Source organism: Delphinus delphis, chromosome 1 (genome assembly GCF_949987515.2).
Source record: "Delphinus delphis chromosome 1, mDelDel1.2, whole genome shotgun sequence".
Classification (NCBI taxonomy): Eukaryota; Metazoa; Chordata; class Mammalia; order Artiodactyla; family Delphinidae; genus Delphinus; species Delphinus delphis.
Window position 1 is genome coordinate 19858111 of NC_082683.1, and position 22561 is coordinate 19880671.

Sequence of the window (22561 nt, forward strand, 5' to 3'; positions counted from 1 at the left end):
TAGAGAGCGGACCTCAGGCAGCTGCCTGAGGAGCCAGGTGGTGGCAGGGCTGGGCAAGCCTAGGGACATTCACACAGGCTGGGACAGATTGGGAGTGTCCCTGGAAGAAAGCAAGGTGGGGTCTCTCCACCTCTCTGAGCCTGGGCTTTCTCACCTGAAGAGTGGGAAGGATGCCTTCACCAAGGACTGTAAGGCAAAAGAGAGTAGCTGTGCAAGTGCTCTGTTACTGGAAAAGCTCTCCCAGATAAAAAGATGACCATTGCCGTCATCAGTAACAAAAGACCGTGATGTGGGAAGTAGGCCAAGGGGAGCCCTTGCGGGGCAGGGGGTTTATAACAGGCACCTTTATGAAGCCATGCCCAGCACTGGGAAGGCACTGGGCAGGCATCTCACCTGCCCCACTCAGGATCTCATATCCACCCTGCTCGGGATGAAGAAACTCAGGCAGGGAAAAGCTAAATATCTTGCCCGAAGTTTGAAAGCCAAGTGAGTGACTCAGGTGGGATTTTAACCCAGATCTGGCCCTTGGCATGATGCCTCAGTACCCCTGCTTTGCAGTCCACACTTCAGAAAGAAAACAACAGTGATTAAGGCAAGTGTGGGTGTGCCCTGAGGGCTACAGAGCTGAGGCTGAGAAACTGCTGGTTGCCTACTAGGATCTGCCTGGCACCCCTCCTTTCCGCCTCAGAACCTCCTGTGAGAACCTTCCACTTGCCCTGTCACCCCAAAGGACCACACCATCCTCCTGCTAAGCCAGGGGGCTCTCTCGGGAAGGAGGGGGCCAGACGGGAGGAGGATTTGCCTCTCCTCAGGCTAAGCTTCAGCCAGCAGCTGCCCACACAAGTTCCACAGCTCCTTGGAGAGCAGCCAGGCCTAACTTTGCTCTGATGGCCTCCAGCAAAGGCTGGGGAAGGAAGCCAAGCCCAGTGTTTATTTGGAACTCTGTAAATGTTCAGGAGCTGCCCGCCAGGCAGGTGCTCATCCCTTTCACCTTTTGCTCTGAAAACCACCACCAAAGGTAGCCTGGCCCGCTGGGCAAGGGCTTGGAGCCCGGCACAGGTGTGGCCAGGTCAGTGGCGCAGGGGCAGTGGCAGGTGTGACCTGTCTCAAGGGCCTGGCTGCCTCAGGAAGCCCTGTGGGCATCTCACGAATGTCCCCACTGCCCCCCCGCCCCCGTCTTTCTGCCCCACAGAGTGGAGAAGCATCCTTGTTCGAAGTGAACATCCGGTACATCGGAGGACTTCTCTCGGCCTTCTACCTGACGGGAGAGGAGGTAAGTTGGCCTTTCAAAGCCCCTGGACCATCCAGGCTGGAAAGGGCTTAGGAGAACATCCCACCCCCTCATTTTACCAATGAGGAAACAGGGATTCGAGGGGATCTGAATCCCATCTCCATGGTGCCACCCACAGATTCTTCCTTCAATTTTGCTGCCCAGGGGAGCCCAGGTGGCTCCCACAGTTGCTAGTAAATTCTCCAAGGGCAGCAGTTGGGGCTGCCCACCATCCTCACAGCTCGCCATAGGGCACCTGCGATATCTGTGCTCCGTCCAGGCTTGTGCTGCTGCTGGACTGTTTTTCCCACATGCTGGTTCTCAGGACTGATAAAGCCAAGACCGTTGTTTCACCATTTCCTCCTCGAGCCCCTTGGCCTTGGCCTGCTCCACAGCCATCCCCTTGCCCTCTGCTCCCGGACCAGACACCAGCCAAACTCCAGGTCTCAAGGGGGCGACCGGGGAGGTGGGCAGCCACTGCCAGCCACTCGGCCCAGGCGAACCGCGTTGGCTTCCAGAAGGAGGGCCGTGAAGGGCGGCGAGAATGCAGAGCCCTGGGCACAGAGTCAGAAAACCTGCGTCTCATCCCTACGCGGCACCTGCCTGTGGCCTTGAGCAAGTCCCTTCTCCCGCCCCTAGACCTCATACCTTCCCCACAGTGGGGTGGTCCTAACCCCCAGGGGTCAGAGAGCTCTTGTGAAATGGGACGAGTGGGAAAGGGTTTGGCCCCAGGGCTGAAGGGCTCCAAAGCCCATGTTCTCTGCACTGCAAGGAATCCTGAGAACACAGAAATGGGAGACTTTATCCCTTGTGAGCGCCTGGGAAAGCACAGCCTGAGGATCTGGGGGGAGGCTGGCAGAATCCCCAGCGCATGGGTCACCCGTCAGTTGTGTGGCCCCTACGCAGAGCGGCTGCCCTGCTCGGCACAGCCGCAGCTCTGTCCGCTTGGAGACATAATTATCCTGCCCCCTGCTGGTGGGGAGCCTCTGCCGCTGCTGTCAGAGAAAGCCCTGCCGCTTCCCTTCCAGCAAGTGGCGCGGATGGGCGGAGGCCACGCGGGCGGAGGCAGCGGGCGGCGAGCACTTGATCTCTCCGGCCGCTCGGGGCACCTCTCCATCAAGCCTAATCTCCTCAGCAGAGATTACCGCTTGTACCAATTTGTCCCCAAATGATTGTCCATGGGAAACCTGCGCGCCACCCAAGGCCTGAATTTCATTTGAAAACCCCAGGACAGGAAAATGATGTGGAGCAGAAAGAGGCGCCATGCTCTGCACGGGCACCGGCCAGCCTCCCGTCCAGGATGGGGTGGAGCCGTGCAGCTCAGGGCTCACGGGGGTGGGTGTGGGGCCAGCGATTTCTGGGGGGCAGACCAGGCAGTGGGGTGTGGTAGGAGTACCTGTGTCCAGAAGGCCCAAGGGGGAGCCCGAGTGGCTCAGAACCCTGGGCAGGCAGGCTTCCGGGTTACGGGCGCAGCCCCGTCCTCCAGCCACGCCTCCCTGACCCCTCCGTGCCCAAAACCTCCCCGCGCAGAGACCGGCGTACATGCAGCGGCGGAGACTGAGATTTAGGAAAGGGAGGCGGTGCGGGTCGCACAGGCTCCTGTGTCTTTCCACCGTGGGTCTGAGTTCTAGACCTTGTTCAGCCTGGCCCAGCATCACTGCTTATCACCAGGACTCGGCCACACCAGACTGAGGCCTCCATCCTCTCTCCATCCTCCATCTCGCATACAGGGGGTGCCTGTGGAGTGGGTCTTTCCCACGGTGTTTGTGGAATGAACGGTGAAGGAGATCCCACACCCCTTCCTGGGCTGAGGCCTTTCTTGCTTCAGAGGGAACCTGCAAGAGGTGGATCCCCTGCTGGGTAGGGCGGGAGGTGGGGGGTCCCACAGAGACTCTGCTTCCACGAGAATAACAGGAACAACCCCAGCTGCACCAGGTGACATTTGCAAAGCACTTTACAGTTTTTATAGCATATTCATTTATGTGCATCCTCTCGTCTGATTTCTAGAAGACCCCTTTGAAGAAGCCAGGGCACACGTCACTGTTCCTTTGTGCAGATGAGGCTCAGAGACAGTACCTGGTTCACGCAGGGTCACACAGCTGCTGAGTGGGGAGATCTGAGCCTGGGCTCTGACTCCCAGTCAAGAGCCCTTTCCACTCTCGGGATGTAATTTTTGCTGGTCTCTCTCACCTCTGTTCTGGAACCACTAGGCCCCCGCCCATTGCGTGCCATGGCTGTCTGAGGCCATCTCTCTCTGTGTTGGTGAGGTGGCTCGGTGTCCTGGAAAAGAGCCACTTAATAGCTCCATAACCTTGGACAACTTGCTTCTCTGAGACTCAGTTTTGTTTTCCTCAAAGTGGGTCAACACCTTCCCCACAAGCCTGTTGCAAGCATCAAAGGTGACGTAGGTAAGACACATCATTTCCAAATGATAAGGAGGACAGGTGTTCTGTTCCGCATGGTACCACTCCTGTCCAGTCACACCTGCAGCATCCTCCCTGGGATGGTTGAGGCTCTGCCATGGCAGCCTGCATCAGGGCCTTCCAAAGAAGGAGACGTGGTTTGCTGGCAGAGAGGAGCATTTCAGAGGAGTTAGCTTGGCGTCCTCAGGCAGAGGGCAGCCTGGAGCCCCAGCCTTGGGTCAGGTTCCCGTGGGTTCCTGCGTTCCTTCGTGCCTCTGTGCTCAGCCTCCCCGGGGGGCAAATGATGAGATCAGGACCTTCAAACAAGAGCCCCTTGTTGTTGCTAAACCAGTGGCTTCTGGGGTGACTCGAGGCTTTGGAATTTGAATTCTAGACAAGCTCCCTCAGGATTCTGCTGTGGCTGCCCCAGTGCCCACTTCTAGGACCCACTGTCGCACTGGACGTTATCATCTTCTGTCACCCATCACTACCAGGCCCCAGGTGCAATTCTTCCCTCTCCCTCCCACCCTCCCTCCTTCCTAAACAAGAACTACACCCGCCCCACAGAGGCTTCTAATCCACAGCCCAGGTAGTGTTCACAAACTCCTCCCCACTGCGGTCCCCAAACAGCTGCCTCAGAACCTTTAAATTGCACAAGTTAGAAGGAGAGACCTCAGGGATACTTCATTCTGCAACAACACGCAGGCAGTCAGCACACTGAGTCTCCCTGGAGCCCCAGAAGTGAAAGGAAACGCTTGTTGTCCTATCAGGAGTGCTTGCTTAGGGACTTGCTTCTCAGCTTTTCAAAAATAAATAATGTTATTGTGGGTTTGCTTTTTTTTTGTTTTGTTTTCCTTTTTTGCGGTACGTGGGCCTCTCACTGTTGTGGCCTCTCCCGTTGCGGAGCACAGGCTCCGGACGTGCAGGCTCAGCGGCCATGGCTCACGGGCCCAGCCGCTCTGCGGCATGTGGGATCTTCCCGGACCGGGACACGAACCCGTGTCCCCTGCATCGGCAGGCGGACTCTCAACCACTGCGCCACCAGGGAAGCCCTGTGGGTTTGCTTTAATTGTAAAAATAGCACAGAAAATAGAGTTAAGCCAAAAGAAGAAAATAAAAATCCCCCATGAGCCTAGTCCTCCGAGAAGACCGTGGTTAATAGTTCAGTGTATTCCCAACCTTTCCTCAGGCATCCATTTGTATATAATTTTTACAAAAGTTGAATTACACCATTGTGAAATGTTTTCTCTTAATAGATTATAAACCGTTTTTTGCTATGAAATAAACGTCTCCAACATCACTTCAGCGGCTGCATGGTATCCATTGCCTGGATAAGCCATCATTTCACCACTTCCCTGTGGCTTGGTATTTAGAGTATTTCCAGTTTTTCTATACTATTCTAAACAACACTGGAATAAGTAGCCATAAAGTTAAGTCTCTGCAACATCCTTGATGATTTATTCCCTTAGAATAAATTCCTAGGAGCCAGAAGGTCACAGGTGCTTTTGAATTAACCAGAAGAAGAGTTTGAGGGGCTTAGAGCCTCGTGCAAGGGCCCTGACACCTGGGACCTCCCTGTGGCTCCCCGACCATCACATCACCGGTTTAGTCATTCACCTTTGCCGCTGTAAAATAGGGACAATGGGCAGAATCAGAATGTCAGAGAGGAAAGGCCCTTCCCCTGGGTTTACAGGTGTGAAGGCAGAGGTTTGCTGAGAAGCAAACGGAAGCCAGGTTGGGAAGCAAGGCCGGGAGCTCCCCATCCCGTGCTCGTTACACTCTATCCGAATGTGTTTCTCACGCACTCAGCTTGGGGTGCACTGGCCCCACCGTGCAGGCAGGCACTGACCATTGGTGACCCGCTGCCCTGACCTCTCCGTGTTCCCAGCACAGCATAATCACTGAGCCTTCGTCCTAGTCCTGGCCCTGCAGTAAGGGCTTTACAACTATTATCTAATTTTCATTCCTCCAGCAACCCTCTGAGGAAGGCCATATTGCCCTGGATTTATAAACGAGGGAGGAACTTGAGCCAGGAATTCATGGACTCAGGTTCACATCCAGGCCTGACTGACCCCAGAGCCTAATGCACCTCCCACTCTGGGCCCAGCAGCCTTGGCAGGTTTATCCGCCAGGATTCACAGTGCCCTTTGACCCTTCCTTGCAGGTGTTCCGAATAAAGGCCATCAAGCTGGGGGAGAAACTCCTGCCGGCCTTCGATACCCCCACGGGAATCCCAAAAGGCGTGGTGAACTTCAAAAGGTAGGATGCCGTCTGATCTCCCACTTGTGGCTTCGGCTGCATCTGCATGGAAACTGAGACACAGGGTGGGATGAATGCCGCCGCAGGAATCACGGGGGTCAGTGGCACAGTGACACCTAGCCTTGGCCAGGGGCTCCCCTGAGCTGGCGTTGGTCGCTAAACCTGGTTCTCGGGTGTAGGCCACGCAAGACCTGATCTTTCTGGCATGGAGATGGGGCCGCCGTTCCTCTGTGATCATCTCGTAACACTGCCGTGACTCACAGCCCCGCCGCTGTGCCCCAACTGCCCTCCCTTCGCAGCTGGGATCCCGGGCTGGGAGGCACATCACACCTCCCACCACAAGCAGGAACCCAAAGCTGCTGGGGAGTCAGGACCCTGGGCAGAGGGACCCTGGTTTGCTGACCCCTCAGCCCCTGTCAGCCCAGAGGGGCTGTCAGAACCCAGAGGGGCTTCTGGGAGCATCAAGCCCATGGAGGCTCAGATTCCGAGGAGGAAAAACCCTGGCCGAGGTCATATAAGCCAGTAACGGACCATCCAGGACATGAGCCCAGGACTTCCAACTCCATTTTCAATAATATCTATTGTGATTCCTCCCTGTAAAAATAAATCCTCATTGCAAAAAAAATGTGGATTATACCAGAAGTGTTGGATAAGACCCAGAAAATCACCTGTGACTCCACTAGTCAAGAAACCACTGATATGTTTCTTTCTACCGACTGTTTTAAAACATTAGTTTTTATTGGCCACTTGCATCGTTTCCCCTCCTGATAGGTTGCGTAATTCGGCGTGTGAACTAGAGTCTTTCTGGACGTTCACCAGGTCACAGAGCCAGAGTAGAAGGGACCCGGGGTGACACAGCTAGAGCAGGTGGGGCCCAGGCCGCAGCTCCATCCCGCTCCAAAGCCCCCCGGGGACTTACCTACCCCGCTGCTTCCCTCTGTGAGGGTGGGAGCCAGATGTGGCACTGAGACCCAGAGGGGAAAGAACGGGCTCAAAGTCAGGGGAATAGTGGCCAGCTGGCTTTAGGATCCACTGAGGAGCATGAATCTTGCTCCTGGAGACCCCAGGGCACCCCACTGTCTTGCTTTCCCTCGCTCTCTTCCTCCCCTGGGCTGCCATTTCTCACCATTTCCCTTGCTATCAGAGCCCAGCTCAGATGCCACCTTCTCCAGAAGCCACAGGTGTCCTTGCCTCTCCTGGCCTCCAGGCACTTTATCTGCTTCCTGTGGCCCTTGTCACACTCAGTCTTCACGTTCCCCCATCGGCCCCGGAGCTTCCTGAGGGCAGGATCCATGTCCCCGTCTTTCTTTATTCATTCCTTCAACAAATGTTCACGTGAGGCCGTGTGTGCGGCATGAGAGACCGACTCTGATGACTGCTGTCCTTACCATTTATTGAGCGATCACTCTGCGCCTGGCATATGCTAAGGGTTTCGCTCAACGCCTCAGAGCACTCTCCTCACAGCAGGCCTTTAGGGTGGGTATTTATATTATGCCCATTGCCCAAGGTCTTCTAGCTCACAGGCAATGGGGCCAGGTTTTAACCCATTTTGTTACAGATCAAAAGCTCTGCTCCCAATACCCACCTGGCCCTCCCTCAGGCAGGAGCCCTGCCACCCTCGCGACGCATGGAGCAGACCTGGAGACCTGGTAGAAGGCACGTGCCGGTCCCCAGGCACCCAGGGAGCCCTCTGGGGCCATTCTTGAGACCATCCTACAACCTGAGCCTGGGGAGAGGGCTGTAATATGTCCATCACACTGGACTTGCTGTTCCATCTCCTGAAGCGCTTTCTTGTCTCAGGGATCTCAGTCCAACAGGGGAGGGGAGGCAGGGGCCCTGGGCTCAGGTGGAGTGCCCAAGGCCCCCTTACTTCCTGGGGAGGTCGCACCCTCTAGGGCCTTGCCAAGAAGGGAGGACTCGACCTGCTCAGCATCTTCACCTTCTTCATCTTCATCTCTGTGGTCAGAAAGGATTCCTGGGGTGTGATGTCACTTAAATCTCACTGCAGGCCAGGGAGGGGCCCTCAGGGCCCATCAAACCCCCATCTCGGTGCCAGGGTTGACTCCTCAGACCCTGACACTTTGATCCCTGCTCAGATTCCTTTCCCACCAACACTGATCTTGGAGAAACACGGCCAGACGTCTTGGAGCCAAGACACAAACACCCCGTCTTTCTGGATCCCTGTCCCGGGTCCAGCTTCTCAGGCCTCACTTAGCTCAGGCACCCCTCCCTCCTCCACGCATTGGCACCCCCTGATTCCAAGCAAGCCCCACAAGCTGCAGCCCTGGTTGCCTGCCTTACCCGTGTCCTGCAGAGCCTGGACCTGATCCCCCGCAGATCCTGACATTTCTGATTAAGAAAGCACGTTTATTTTTAGGCTGTTTGCATGCTGCCAGTGCTGTATACATATGTATGTGTATGCATATTTCCTGGCAACACCTCCCTCTCATTTTCTGGGTAAGAGAGTCTATTGCTAAAAATGCCTCCCCATTCCACCAGGGAAAACGTCAGGGATGTATACAGCCCGCGTGGCGCTGAGTGTTCCCTTTGGAGAGGGCCTGCTGGTGGGAGCTGGGTCCACACTGCTGCCCCTGGTCAGTGCAGGGCTGGCTGTGAGCAGCTCGGACCTGGGCCCTAGTAGGGGGGGCAGTAACTAGGCCCTGTCCCCAAACTGCCCGTTGAGGAGGACCCTGAAGGGAGGTGGTCCCCAAGTGAGTGTGACCGCTCCCCCTCCCCGGTGGCAGGCCTGGGAGGCGGAGGCAGGGGCAGCCATGACCTGTGACCTGCAGGACCACTGAACTCTGGGAAGCGGGGAGGTGGCCAGTCCAAGGGCCTCCGCAGCTGAATCAATCTCACTGGCTCTCTCACACACCCAGCCTCACACACACCTGTGCACCCTACTGCCACTCACCCAAATCGTGAGGACTCAGATACGCAGGCTCACCTTTGTCACACGCACTCTCCCACCTCTATATATGTGCACAGATTCACACACAAAGATGCGTTTACACGTGCACGTTTCTGCTACACACTTACACATCGTAATAATTGTGCACGTTTTTGAATGTTCGCTGTGTCCCAGGCACAATGACGTGGGTTCTCTTCAGCACACAACCACCACGTGGGCCCCATTTTAACAGTGAAGAAACAGACTCAGAGAGGTGAGGTAACTCACCCAGGTCACACAGCAGCAAAGCAAAGTTAGAATTAGAATCGTGGTCTGTCTGGCTCCAGAGTTAACGATTTCACCACACACATGTGTGCACACACAGGCACACACATGTAGAAGCTTCCACCAGGCTGGGGAGGGGCATTGTGGAGCAGCCCCTCCCACCGGGGGAGAGTCCACTTGGAGACTTAAAAGGCGAGGAGGGGAGCAGAGGGCAGAGCTTCCATCAGCCCATTGCCCATGAGGCTGATCAGAAGACCTCCTGGTCTCTGGATGCTGCCCAGAACAGATGCATTTGGGGCACAAAGTACCTAGGATTTGGATTTGAGATCAGCTCTACCAGCACTGTCACTTACTGTGTGACCTTGGAAAAGTGTCTTCCGCTCTCTGAGTCTGAGTATCCTAACCTATGAAATAAGAATCTTGGTATCTACCTCTAAAGTTAGATGTGAAGGTAAAACAAGATACCGCTGCTGCCTGGCACATTAGGAACTTAACTCTAACAAACAACACATAATTTAGATGTGCGTAATTACATAATGGTAACAATGACAGTCATCGTGTGCCTAATTTATATCTCACAATGGCTCTATGAGGTGTGGCTACTGTCATTTAACAGATGAGGAGACTGGGGTCTAGAAGAATTCACTGACCCTTCACTGACCCTCCTGAGGTCTCCTAAGCTGGGAACTGGGGGAGCCAGCATTTGAAGCCAGGCAGGAGAGAAGAAGGTGCCTGGCCTACCACCCGCCTCTGCCCAGGGCGGCTGGACCACAGGAGGCCCACTTGGGAGGGTGAGCATTGAGAGGGAGGGGAGAGGAGGGAGAGGGTCCTGTGGGGGAAAATGAGAACAAAAGATGGCTGGTGGCTGGGGTTTTTTTTTTACCTTGAATTTCTCTGCGAGGGCAGGAAGCATCAATTATTCAGGAAGCCCTCTGTGGGTACCTGCAGCTCCCACTGAGATCACAGGCTGGAGAGAGAGGTCTCTTGGCGTGGGGGGAAGAGGGACAGAGAGGGGTCAGCTTCCCCTTCCCTCGAGGTGGCTATGGGGCCATCTCGGGCACCCCTTAGGGAAGTGCTCTCTGAGGTTTGAATCCTGCCTCCACCCCCTACCAGCTCTGAGCTTCTGAAAGTGACTCACTTCCCTTTCTGAGCCTATTTCCTCAGGGTTTAACGATGCTTTGCCTTGTGGGCTTTAAATGAGGTCATGATGCAAACGCCTGCCCCAGTGCCTGCATCTGGAAGCTGTTTGATTTACTATCTAGGAGCCAAGTTTCCCCTCTCTGTGCAACACATCCCTCCCCACCTGCCCCCAAGTCAGGAAAATACCCAAGGAAGCAGGGATGTTTACTGAGATCACCTGCTCCAGAAGATCCTAAGACTCAATTCCATCTGTTTCTGGAAGATGGAAGAGTTTCCTCACTTTCCTGAAACCACATCAGAGAGGAGAAGAGCAGCCTTAGGGGAGCCCCAGCCCCCCCCAGATAAAGCGGTGCCCCTCAGCTGGCAAACTGTGACCTCCCAGACCCACGCCTGCCTTCCTAGGTCCTGTCCCTGGGAGACAGAGGGATGACAGAGGCCAGTTCCCAGGGAGCCAGAGCTACCACAGCAAGGAAGCAGAGGGGCTTCCAGAGGCCCCGGCAGAGCCAGCCCCCCAGCCTGCCACACACTGACTGCACCTTGGAGGCCCTACAGATAGGGGGCGCTCACTCCACCCTGCTCTGTGCCCACCCACTGTCACCCCGCAACCTCCCTGCAGAGGGAGGTTGACCCTTGTCTCCCTGGTTGTCCTAAATGTCCCACAGGAAAGAGCATCATGATACACATGAGGGCTCAGATCAGGGAGAGGAAGCAGCTTACCCAAGGCCACCCCCATTCTGCATCTTCCTCTTCTCTCTCAATCCCCGCAAAGCCCTAGGAGCGGAGACTGGGACGCATTATCCTCACTCAGTCTGACGGATACAGAAACTAAGGTACACGGCAAGAAATGGTTTGCCCAAGACCTCGCTGCTCACAGACTTGAACCTGTGCCTCCTGGCTGCAGATCCCAGGGAGATTTTAAGTGACAGCTCCTGGAAAGGCAGCATCCTGGCCTCTTATCATGTAATGAGACGACAGGCCAGCAGCTGCACAGTGACTGGGACAAGCTCTGGCGTCAGAGCAGCCTTGGGTCCCCACTGTTCCATTTACTGTGTGATCTCGGGCAGTGATTTCACTGTCCTGTGCCTTGTTTTCCTCATCTGTGAAAGGGGCAGATGGGAGGATTTCCCGAGGCCCTGCCCCTGCACTCTTCCTCCTTGAAAGCACCCAGTACTTTCAAGGAAGGGGAGGAAGCGGTTAGTTGACAGCCTCCTCCGACGGGGTCACAGGGTCCTGCTGGTGATCCGTCTAAGGTGTTCGTGAGACACGTACGTGCTCAGCGAGTGAGGAGACCTTTGCTCCGAGAGCCCCTGCTGCTTTCATTCCTAACCTCGGACCTCCCAGGGTCCAGCAGCCCCAGGTGTGTGGTCTTAGCAGGGCCACCCACCCTTCAGGTGTGGGTTCCACGAAGTTCCAGGGGCCGTTGTGTGTCCGCGAGCAGCACTGGCTGGGGGGGGGGGGGGAGGGGCCAGATGGGATCCCTGCTCTCTTCATCTGCCCCCTTCGGACCCCAGCCATGCACCATTTACCCTCCACAAGCAGCAACAATGATTATGAGCCATTGACAAGTGGATAGAAATAGTGTTCTGTGGGGGGAGGGGGGTTTTGTGGCCCCTGACAGCATTATCAGTATCACCTGTAAATTTAGCATCACGTGTGTGCCAGGTCTTGGCCACCAAGGCAGCTCTGCTAATATTCTTCTGGAGCCTACACGTCTTGCAGAAGCTGCTTGACCATAGAAACAAAGAATATTGCCTGTCAGACAGGCCTAGGTGACCTTCGGCAAGTTTCTCACCAGCCTCAGTGTCCTCATCAGCTAAATGGGGCTAAGGATAGTACCGACCCCCAGGGAGGGTTAACTGGGGTTGCACGGCGAAGCTCCTAGTCCAGTGCCTGGCAATGGGGCAGAGGAGCCAGCTCTGCTGGCAGAGGGTGACCGAGGCTGCTTCTGTCTTTCAGCGGCTCCAACAGGAGCTGGGGCTGGGCCGTGGCAGGGGGCAGCAGCATCCTGGCGGAGTTTGGATCCCTGCACTTGGAGTTCTTACACCTCACCCAGCTCTCTGGCAACCAGGTCTTCGCAGAAAAGGCAAGTCTTCTCCCCTGCTCCCTCTTCTCCACACGGAGAGCGAAGGGTGGGCACTCGGCCCGTGACGGGGAAATGGACCGCGGGCCAGCTGGAGGGTGTGTGGGGAGCCCGAAGGCCTCCAGCCACTGCCAGCATAGCAGATAGTTGCCTAATCGTAACCGATGCCAGGCGCCAGGGAAGGTGAGTGCAGGGAGTCAGCAGCATTCTACAGAGGGCGCGGCAGAGACATAGCTGCCAGCGAGAAGGTTTTCCCTGGTACATGTGCGCCCGCTGGCAACCACACACGTGTGAAATCCGGAGAAAGTGCAACAACGGAAATCCAGGCACCAGTTTGCGTTGGCAGGAATTGGCCACCCGGCACAAAAGTCCCCTTTCCAGAGACATTTAACTTCTTCGAGTGAGATCTGCCTGCCTTTCCCCTTCCAGATGCCCATCTAGCACATGCTGTCAGCAGGCTGGCAAAGCAATTTCACTCCACAGCAGAGGCTCACGTCTGTTCCTTCTCGTCGTTACCAGGCTGGCGAAGGCCACAAGGGGCTCAGAGCGCTAGCACCCAGGCCTTCGTCCATCCTGACAGCTGCCCATCCCTGCCCCGCTGTGAAGCCCTCCAGAAGGAGCGGTTCCTCAGTGTCACAGCCCTTGGCAGTCCTACTGTCTGCAAGTGTCTCCGTAGGTCTAACCCTTAACCCGAGGAAGAGAAGTGGACACACACCTCCCTCTGATGGTGCTTGCCCCTTCCTGAGTCCTGCCCCTATAGGGAGATGAAGCCCTGGCCTCCAGGAAGAAGGAGACCCCCACTCCCAAAGTCTTCTCTTCCCCCCAGATGTTAGTCTCTCGGAACGCCAAGGGAGCTGGGAGGTCACAGAGTCACACCTCTACCCAGTGGCTCTCAGTCTTTTGTCAGCCAGCCAGCCCCAAAGCATCATCTAGCATGCTGGTGAAGAAGCGGATTTCTGAGTGTCGCCCCAGGCCCAGGAGTCTGTATTTGAAATAAGCCCCCATGTGCTCTTTGATGCCAGGTTTCGGACCACTGCTTGCTCAGTGTGGGAATCCACCCGAGCTTTCTTGAGAAGCTCAGAGAAGAGCTTTCAACCCCTTGATTGCTTCCTCTGCACTGGGGCTCACTACCAGCCTCACAAACAGCCCTCGTGTTGTCAGACCTCCCTCCAGAAGCTCTTCCTTATATTCAGAGGACTCTGCCTCCCTGGGATACCCCACCTCAAGAGCTCATGGAATAAATTCAATCCCACTTCCGATGGGTCTTCTCCTCTGGTCTTTTTTCCTGCCTCCAGGCCCTCCCTGCCCCCAGCCTCCCTATTTCCACTGCTCTTGAGCCTGACCCCTCTAGGAACACCACGGCCGGCTCAGAGCGGAGTGAGACGAGCAGCTTGCTCTAGTTCCTGCTAGTCTGGAGATACCACTGCCTGAGCACCTACGATGTGCTGGGTACCGTATAGTAGCTCTGATTTTCCCACCAACCCTATGAGGTGTGTCTTCTGTCATCCCCATTTTACAGAGGAGGAAACTGAGACTCAGAGAGGTTAAATCACTTGTCCTGGGTCATCCAACTGGTAAGGGATAAAGCCGAGACTCAAACCCAGGACTTTCTGGCTCTGAAACCCACGATCTTCAAGACAGATCAGTTCAGCAGGCTTCCGGATTTTTCTCAAGGGTCCATCCACTTCGTGGTCTCTCTGTGTCTCTTTACATTTACATTCTCCAGCTACTTTCATCCGCCAGTCATTGCCTCCCACAGAGGCGATTATTGGCAGTCAACAAATTGGCCCAAATTCTAGAAGCGCCCGCACCCTCCGGGGGAGCTAATTTAGCCCGTTTCACTGCTCACCACAAGGACAGTCGAGAATAACTCGGGTACAAGCACATTCCTGTCCGCCATAATGGGCTCCGTTAACATAAATGGATATGAGACCTGATGTGGCAAAGCAAAGTGCCGTCCCCCGGAAAGAAAGGTCTGACAGCTAAAAGGCTGCTTTCCCTGCTCCTTACCTTGTAGATAAATCTGTGAGCGTGCTACAGCTCCATCCCCGAGGGCCCTTCTGTCCTGCAGAGTCTGTGCTGGGAGGATTTCATGTACCGCCAGACAGCAGACCCTGATGGATCAAGCCTTCCTGAATCCCGCATTGTGCCCTTTGTAGCCCAAAAGGTTGCAGATCCAGCCTCCTGATCCAGCGGGTGTGGCCTCTGCTACTCGCTGCTGCGTGGTCCCTGCCCTGATCCGTGTTGGAGCCGGGGCTGCTCCCTGTGGTCAGAGGGGCCTGACGCACGTCCTGGCTCTAACACTTACAAACCCCGTGACCATGGGCAAGTGACTGACGCTCTCTGAGATCCGGCTTTCTCGTCTGTTAGACTGAGATAATAATAATACCGTATAGGTTGTTATGAGGGTTGGAGATAATGTATCTAATGGGTCTGGCTCACAGCAACTGAGAAACGTTGACAGCGTTGTAGCGTTGTAGCTGTTGTTAATAAAGCCCCGAGATGCCTATTAGGGTACAGGGATGTTGAGGGGCGCAGGCCTCCCCTCTGGAACGGTTCCCACAGTATCTGATAACATAACATGTTACCAAGCCGAACCGTGTGAAATTGCCAATATAACCGTTTCTGACCTGTTAAAAAGACAGTTCTGTCTAGCACTTACAAATGAGCTACTGTCACTTATACGAACGCCCTCCTCAAAAGACCCGTCCCCAAAATCCACACGCAATGAGGAAGGGGTGAGGTGGGGGAGGGGCAAGTGGCAGGGCCCCGGGCAGAGCAGTCAGCGCAGAGGTGGAGGGTCAGGCCCCACTGTGGCCGCACCCCGCCCTTGAACACAGGGGCAGGACCGCCTCACACCCCCGGGTTGGAGCCGGCTGCTAGTTACACAGCTCTCCCTTCCTGCCTCATCGGAATGGTTTCCTCTGTGGACCCGAACCAGCTGCCTCAGTCCTCAGTGGGCTGGGACCCGGCTGGCTTCTTGGAGAGAATGAAGACGTGCCTGGTGTCCATCTCTTGGCAGGTCAGGAACATCCGAAAGGTCCTTAGGGATATTGACAAGCCCTTCGGCCTCTACCCCAACTTCCTCAGCCCGGTGAGCGGGAACTGGATGCAACGTGAGTACAGGGGCGCCGCTGCCCCTTCTCCAGCGGATTCCTGCCCAGCTTCCCGGCCTGGCTGGGCGAGGCACCCAGCTGAGTGAGGAGCCACGTACCAGCAAGGCATTGGCTCGGAGCTCCTGGATGCCACCCTCCTGCCACCCTCAGGGCATCGTGGGGAGTGTTCGTTTCTGTTGCCATTGCTGTTGTGACGGATGTGGTGGCTGCTGGCTAGTGAGGCCCTGCCCTGTGCGTCCCCCGCATGCTAGCTGTCTCCAGCCTTCCGTCTCTTACAGTGCCCACCGAAACCTCCTTCATCCTCCCCCAGACTTGCAGGGCTGCTCCCGTTAGATGTTTACTCCAAAAGCAGCTCTAAGAAAGGCCATGCATCCTCTCCCAGCCCCTTTCATCTGGTTCCCTACCTCCAACTTTAATTTCTTAAAAAATGTGTAAGCAGACCCTAACTATACAGCCGTATAAAAATCAGGGGTTCATCACTGGTATCTTACCCCTGTTAGAATTGGCCCTAGGATTTCCTGCTGTTTATGTTCAGAGGCTTTTTTTTTCAGCCAGACAGTTGTGGGTCACCTTTGGAGCCTCATTCGCAGCCCCCAGCTCCACCCACTGAAACAGTGGGATCTGAAGGTCTCTCAGGCAGGGGAGTGTTAAAGTCTTCCACCTCCTGGGATTGCACCCCTATCGAGAAGCACTGCTCTGCCTTGCCCTTCTGTCCGAGGCCCTGGTTGTGTGATCACAGTCAGCACAAATTGGGGGCAGCAGGTTCCATGGGCCCTGCCTCTAGGGGCTTCCCAAGACTTGCCCAGCGCCCCTACCTCCACTGCCTCTACCCAAAAAAGGACCCCTCTCCCTTTCCCTGCCTCCAGCCCCAATTGTTACGGCATTAGCAAGGGCTCAGCGACAAAGTAGACCTGAGTCTAATTACTGCATGCCTGAATCTTCATCCCTTGGAGCTTTGGTTTCCTCTCCTGCAAAATGGGAGAAGAGCTGGAGATGTGTTCTTTGTGCACCGTAGAGGGGCGTGGGAGCAATGGTCAGAAGCTGCAGGAAACAGACTTCAGTTCATCTTCCAAAGATGACATGGGTTGTCCCAAATGGTCATGAGCGCCCATCACCAAAAGTATGCAAGCAGGGCCTGGAGGGCCAGCTGGCCAGCCGGCAGGGATACTGTGAGGAAACTGCAGAGGCCTGTCCTTCCATCCCAGAGCCTCCATGATCCACATCCAGGAGACCCAGAAAGTTCGACCGGGGAATTTTCCTTGGTGATGACCTCACTCCCCAGGAGCCTCCTACAAAAACCACTTACAGAAATGCAAAGTTTTTTTGTTTTGTTTTGTTTTGTTTTGTTTTGTTTTTTGTAGTACGCGGGCCTCTCACTGTTGCGGCCTCTCCCGTTGCGGAGCACAGGCTCCGGACGCGCAGGCTCAGCGGCCATGGCTCACTGGGCCCAGCCGCTCTGCAGCATGTGGGATCTTCCCGGACCGGGGCACGAACCCATGTCCCCTGCATCGGCAGACAGACTCTCAACCACTGCGCCACCAGGGAAGCCCAGAAATGCAAAGTATTTTTAACAAAAACACACTGCCAAATTCAAAAGTGCCGGGAGAAAATGAAGGTTTGAATTACAGATTATGGCCATGGGAAGAGACAGTTCAATAACCGTTCCTGCCTTTAATTGCAAGGCCTGACTGGGTAAAGAGATAAACTAAGCAGCTGCCCGCCTTAGCTGCTCCAGGACAATGCAGCAAAACCCATAAAAAGAAGGAGAGGGGCGTGCTTCCCAGTCTGAATAGCTACCTTGACAAATTACAGGGGAGCCGCCCCCCTCTTCCCCTTCCCCGCTGAGAAGCATAATTTTCTTTTCAGGCTGCACCTGGGGTCGCAAGGCCGGGCAGAGTCAGTCACATATGGAAAATTGTCTCATATTAATAAAATATGAATCGCAGGCCTGCCAAATTTCAGAGGGAAGGTTATAAAGAAAGCCCTGATCACCGGGGTGCCTGCTTTCCTCCTCCCCTGGCTTTGGCGCCTGGGGTCATCCCAGGTTTTCTGTGGTTTCCTTGGGTGTTTTGGTCTGTTTTTGTCTTTTTAGTATTTTTTGTTTTTCTTCTTGTTTTTTGATGATTGTGTAATTTTCCAGCAAATGATAACATTCCCCACTTGCATAAGCTAAGTTCACATTCTTTTCTCTCCTGGAATCCTCTTCGTAGCCCATTGCAACCAGAGGAATTGCCCCTTAAAGAGACAAAGGGCTAATGAGGGCTGCATCCCAGTCCCAGACCTCTGCTCTCACCTGCTCCCCACTCCTGCCTGAAGCTCAGCTTCAGGGTAGCCGGGGAGGCTGAGACTCTCCTGCCGCTAGGACTGCACAGCCAGGATAGGTCCAGCAGGCACAGAAGAGACCAGTCCTAGCAGAGCCGCTGAGAGCTCGAAGAGCTGCCAGCCCTTTGGCTTGGCCCCTGGCGTGGCTCGTCCTCCTTGTCCACTGCCCGAATCCCACACTTTCCTCAGCGGGCGGGAAGTGGCAAGTCCAGGTTCTCTCCCGTGGCCGTGGGAGTGTGAGCTGCCCGCCAGCTCCACCCCGGCCACCTCCCCCAGCTTCATGCCACTTTCCCGCCAGCGATTCCCAGGCGTATAGGGTGGCTGCCTCCTGCTGCCAAGTGTGGTGGGCGCGTTGTTGACACGATCAGGAAGCAGCAGAACCCATCTCTGCTCACGCACACCAACTCTCCCTTCTACATTTTACAGATCAGGAGACAGGCCCAGGGGCTCTGGCCTGCCCTGAGCTAATGATGGATCCACGTCTCTAATTCCCACTCCTGCACTTCTCCCCACGTGCCCCTCGGTGCGGGGAAGACACCCCCCACCTGTGCACTGCAGCTGAGGCCCCGGGAGACTACACACATGTCCCCAAGAGGGTGTCCTATCTCAAACACCTGTGGAACTCCTGCTGACCTGGCTCCCGTCTCCCGCGCACACCTGCCAGGTGAAGCCCTTGACCTTGTCCCTCACACACACTCTGCAATCACATGGTGAAGTCCAGTCTCTTTGGCTTTGACGTTCAAGGCTCTTCTGAGCACAGCCCCCACATGCCTGCCTTTCTCTCATTCAGGACTTACTGGGCGTCTGCAGTGTGCCACACAGGTATTGGGCATAGATGAGAGTCATACAGGGTCCCTCCCCACACAGCCCACAGCCTAGCGGGGGAGGTAGACCCACAAACAGGTACCGATGACACAGCGCTGGGAGCCGCTGAGGGCAAGGCTCGCACCTAGCGACAGTGGGACAGCTGCTCCAAGCACTTCCCGCGGGAGGGCGCTGGGCCAGAGGGTGCAGGTGCCTTATTTCCCTCACATCGCCCTGCAGGGACCTCAATGTTATGGGGACACGGAGGAAAGCCCTTCCGAGCTGAGGTGAAGCAGTGAGGGGGTGTCAGCCACACAAGGTAGGGAAGGGTATTCCTGGCAGAGGGGTCATCACATGTGAGACAGAGTGGGCAGGGGGCTAGCAGTGTTTGGGGTGGCAGAGGAGCCGTGAGAGGAGGCAAGCCCAGGAGATGAGCGTGGAGGTGCCCATGCCCCCAGCTGAGTGCCATGAGCGGGGGCCCCTTCTGTGCAGGCTGCCCCAGTCTGAATTCCGGCCTCCCCACCCCTGCCTTGCACAGACCTCGCGCCCCGGCCGTGGACACGCCATCCACATGCCGGGCCTGGCACAGCCCTGCCCTCCCTCTGGGCTTGCCCAGCTGTGTCCTCCTCCTGGGAACAGGGGCAAGGGGGACGCTGTGCTGGTTCCGTCTTTTCAGGTAACAAAGTCCAGCCCACGCTGGTTCCCCCCGCACGTCTCCCTAAGCCTCAGGTTTTACCTGGTCTGTTCGCATTTTCACTAGTGCTCCTTCCGTTCCTGAACCCTTGCTGGGCCGGGGCTTGTTTACGGAGGGGGCTGGAGGGGGCCCCTGTTTACTGTGGGGGCCTCCTGTCAGCCCCCTTTCCTGGTTCCCAGCTGTCTGACCCTCTGATTTTTGATCTGACCCTCCCTCTTCCCACTTGCCCTTTCTTTCTCTCTGCATCTTTGTTTTCATTCTCTGGTTGACTGTGTAAACCTGCAGAAAGTGAGAGCTCTACCAGCTCGGTGGCTTTGGCCGAGCTATTTAGGCTCACTCTCAGTTTTCCCATCTGGGAAATGGGGTTCGTAGTGCTTACCTTACAGGGTTCTTGGGAAGATTGTTATAAATGATACAGTAAAGCTCCCGGCCCACAGTAGACCCTCGATAAAGGGTAGCTGTTGCTGTATTCTCTATTTCTTTCTCTCTCCCCCCACCCACTTTCCCTCCCCTCTCTTCTTCTAACCCCTCTTTCTCCAGAGGAGCTGAAAATCCTCTTCCCATCCCCCCCACCCCGCCTTCCTCCACCCCCTTCCCTTCCTCAGTGTCTTGCTGCTTAACAGGGAGCCGCAGTTTTCTCCTTGTTTTATCTATTAAACGCCTTTGTGTTTCCCTGTTGTTAATTGTGATTGAAGCACCGCCGTGTCTTGCTTCTGTAATTAAGTGCTCCTCTGTCAGCCATCCCTCTCCTGGGGTAGCCCTGGGTGGAGACACCTGCCCGTTCAGCCACACCTGGAGTTCCTCCTCCACCAGGGCGGACGGAGGGCTCCTCAAACCCGGTTTTCCTTCCCTCTGCTCCTTTGAACCCCATTTATCCCAATTTGCTAAATTTAAACTTGGCTTTCCCAGAACAGCTTTGTGCTCTGACCAACTAAATTAAGCCTCTCGTTGCTCCTTTCCGTGGCCTTTTATGAACCTGCCCGGCATTAATTACCATGTTTGTCACCAGGTAATAAAAATCTCTGAACTCCCTGCCACCAGATTATCTTTTTCAAGAAATGCAACCCATTTACGGTTAATAACCAGAGACCCTGCCCCGTCCTCCGCCTGCAAAAGCAACACGATGACATGATTTATAGCAGCCGAAGGAGCCCCTGCATTTCCATGAGGGACGATGGTGCTCAAGCTGGCCCTGGCTCCCCCGGTCGCAGGCCACGCCTTCCCCCCAGCCCCCCTTCTGTCGGGGGCTCCGAGGCTGCGGATTAAATGCTCGCTCCCCACCGAGTCGCGGCGGCCTCAGCAGGTGGAGATAATGTTCCTGTCCTCTCTCCCCTCACAGACCATGTCTCGGTTGGAGGACTCGGGGACAGTTTTTACGAATATTTGATCAAATCCTGGCTGATGTCGGCCAAGACAGATATGGAGGCTAAAGATATGTACTACGAAGCCTTGGAGGTAAGACAGGCGCCTGATTCTTCATGGGTGGTCAGTCACTCGCCACCGGTTCCCACGTGGGTTCCTGAGAGCCGGAGGGCTTGCTCCCCACCACACCCCTACGGTGAACTGTCCTCCCAGAGGGAGGACAAGACAGTCCCCTCCCCAGCCTGTTGCTTGACTCTTCTCAAACACCTTGAAATTAGGGCCGTGTGAGCATCCTCATTTCACAGATGCAAAACCCAAGCTCAAGGAGGTGAAGTCATTTGTCCGAGGTCTCACAGGAAGCAGCAGGCAGTCTGATTCAGCAACCACGGTGTCTGTGTTTCTGTTGATGTGTCAGAGCCCAGAACACAGCCAGACTAGGAGCCCCCAAGCGAGGCTGCCAAAGCAAGACCCTCGGCCATCTTCCTGTGGAACCAGAGGTGACATACTTAGCACATCCCGGCTGGGAGGGGCCTCCCTCAGTGGAGCACCCACTTCTCTTCCTTCTCTTTATGTGGATGGAAACCAAGGCCCAGAGAGGGGAAGGCACTTGCTCAAAGCCACACAGCACAGAACTGGCAGAGCTGGAGCTAGAGCCAGGTCTCCAAAGCCAGCCGCCAGGTTCTCCCCACTGTCCCTCAGCTCTGCTGGTCTGTCTACAGGGCATGGAGTGAACAGGGATGCTAAGCTCAGATGGGTCCCTCCAAAGAGGCGGAGACTGTAGGACAGAGGGGGAGTCGGTTAGAATCCCAGCAGCCCCATCAATAGATACCTTTGAGCCCAACTAAAGAAAAGGCACTGGGCAGGCTCCGGGCCTCAGTTTCCTCATCAAGTACGTTGAGCAGGTTGGATCTATTCTGCTACCGCCGTGGTCTAAGCTAACTGGATTCCTCGCTCCAGCCCTCCCCACTCTAAGTCAGTTCTTCCGCAGCAGCCAGAGTAGCTGTAAGTGCACGTCCCTCCGCTCATGACTCCCTTAGCGCTCGGAATAAACCAGACTCCTCACCTTTGCCCGCAGTCCCTGATCTGGGACTGCCAGTCACTCTGAGCTCTCTCCCCTTTGCCCTCTGAGCGCTCGTTCCCACCTCAGGGCTTCCGTACCTGCTGTTCCTTCTACCTGGAGTATCATCCAGGTGGCTGGGTCCTGCTTATTGGTCAACTCAGATGCCACTGAATTAGCCTTCCCCAGCGTCTCTCTCTCTCACATACCTGAGGCGTATTATTATCAGCGTCTAAAATGATCACGTGTGTATCTGTTTACTTGTTTATTGTCTATCTTCCTGAGCTGTCTAGAGCAAGGATTTTGTCTACTCATTCACTGTATACGTCACTCCCAAAACAGTGCTTGGTACCTGGGAGGCATACAGTCACTATTTTGTGAACAAATAAATGGATGAGGGGAAGGCAGGAAGGAAGGGAGGGAGGGAGGGAGAGGGGACGGAAAGATGAGTGGGTAGGTGAACACGTGGATGATTGAATGGATGGACGGGTGGGTGGGAGGATGGATGGGTAGGTGGATATGGTGGATAGGTGGGTAGATATGGGTGGATGGGTGGGTGTGGGCAGCAGACTGGATGGATGAATGATATCTAGCTACACTCTGATCACATGAATCCGGCCAGGAATGGTAGTCCTTAAAGGAGGCACATTGGAACAGGCCTCCGGAGCCGTGGGTCCTTTAAACTGTGGGCTCAGTAATGAGTTTTCCCTGCCCAGCTCCCTGGCACCAAGACCTGAGTCATGAAGCAGGTCCCAGGATTCCAGTCCCAGCTCAGTCTGGCTCAGCCCCGTCCACTCCAGGCTTCTGAGCGGAGCTTCCACTGCAGCCTGCGGCTCCTGGCAAGGATTAGCGGTCAGGTTCAGCGGTGGCCAGGTGTGCTGCC

At 55.5% G+C, this 22561-nt stretch overlaps 1 protein-coding gene across 1 annotated transcript in view; it reads left to right on the top strand.

Moving 5' to 3' along the window:
• Nucleotides 1-22561, top strand: part of MAN1C1 (mannosidase alpha class 1C member 1) — a 132265-nt gene that overhangs the window by 100201 nt on the left and 9503 nt on the right. The window contains exons 4-8 of the mRNA XM_060016671.2: nucleotides 1193-1273; nucleotides 5837-5931; nucleotides 12200-12326; nucleotides 15346-15439; nucleotides 20599-20714. Coding sequence (XP_059872654.1) covers nucleotides 1193-1273; nucleotides 5837-5931; nucleotides 12200-12326; nucleotides 15346-15439; nucleotides 20599-20714 — 513 coding nt within the window. The remainder of the gene's footprint in view (nucleotides 1-1192; nucleotides 1274-5836; nucleotides 5932-12199; nucleotides 12327-15345; nucleotides 15440-20598; nucleotides 20715-22561) is intronic.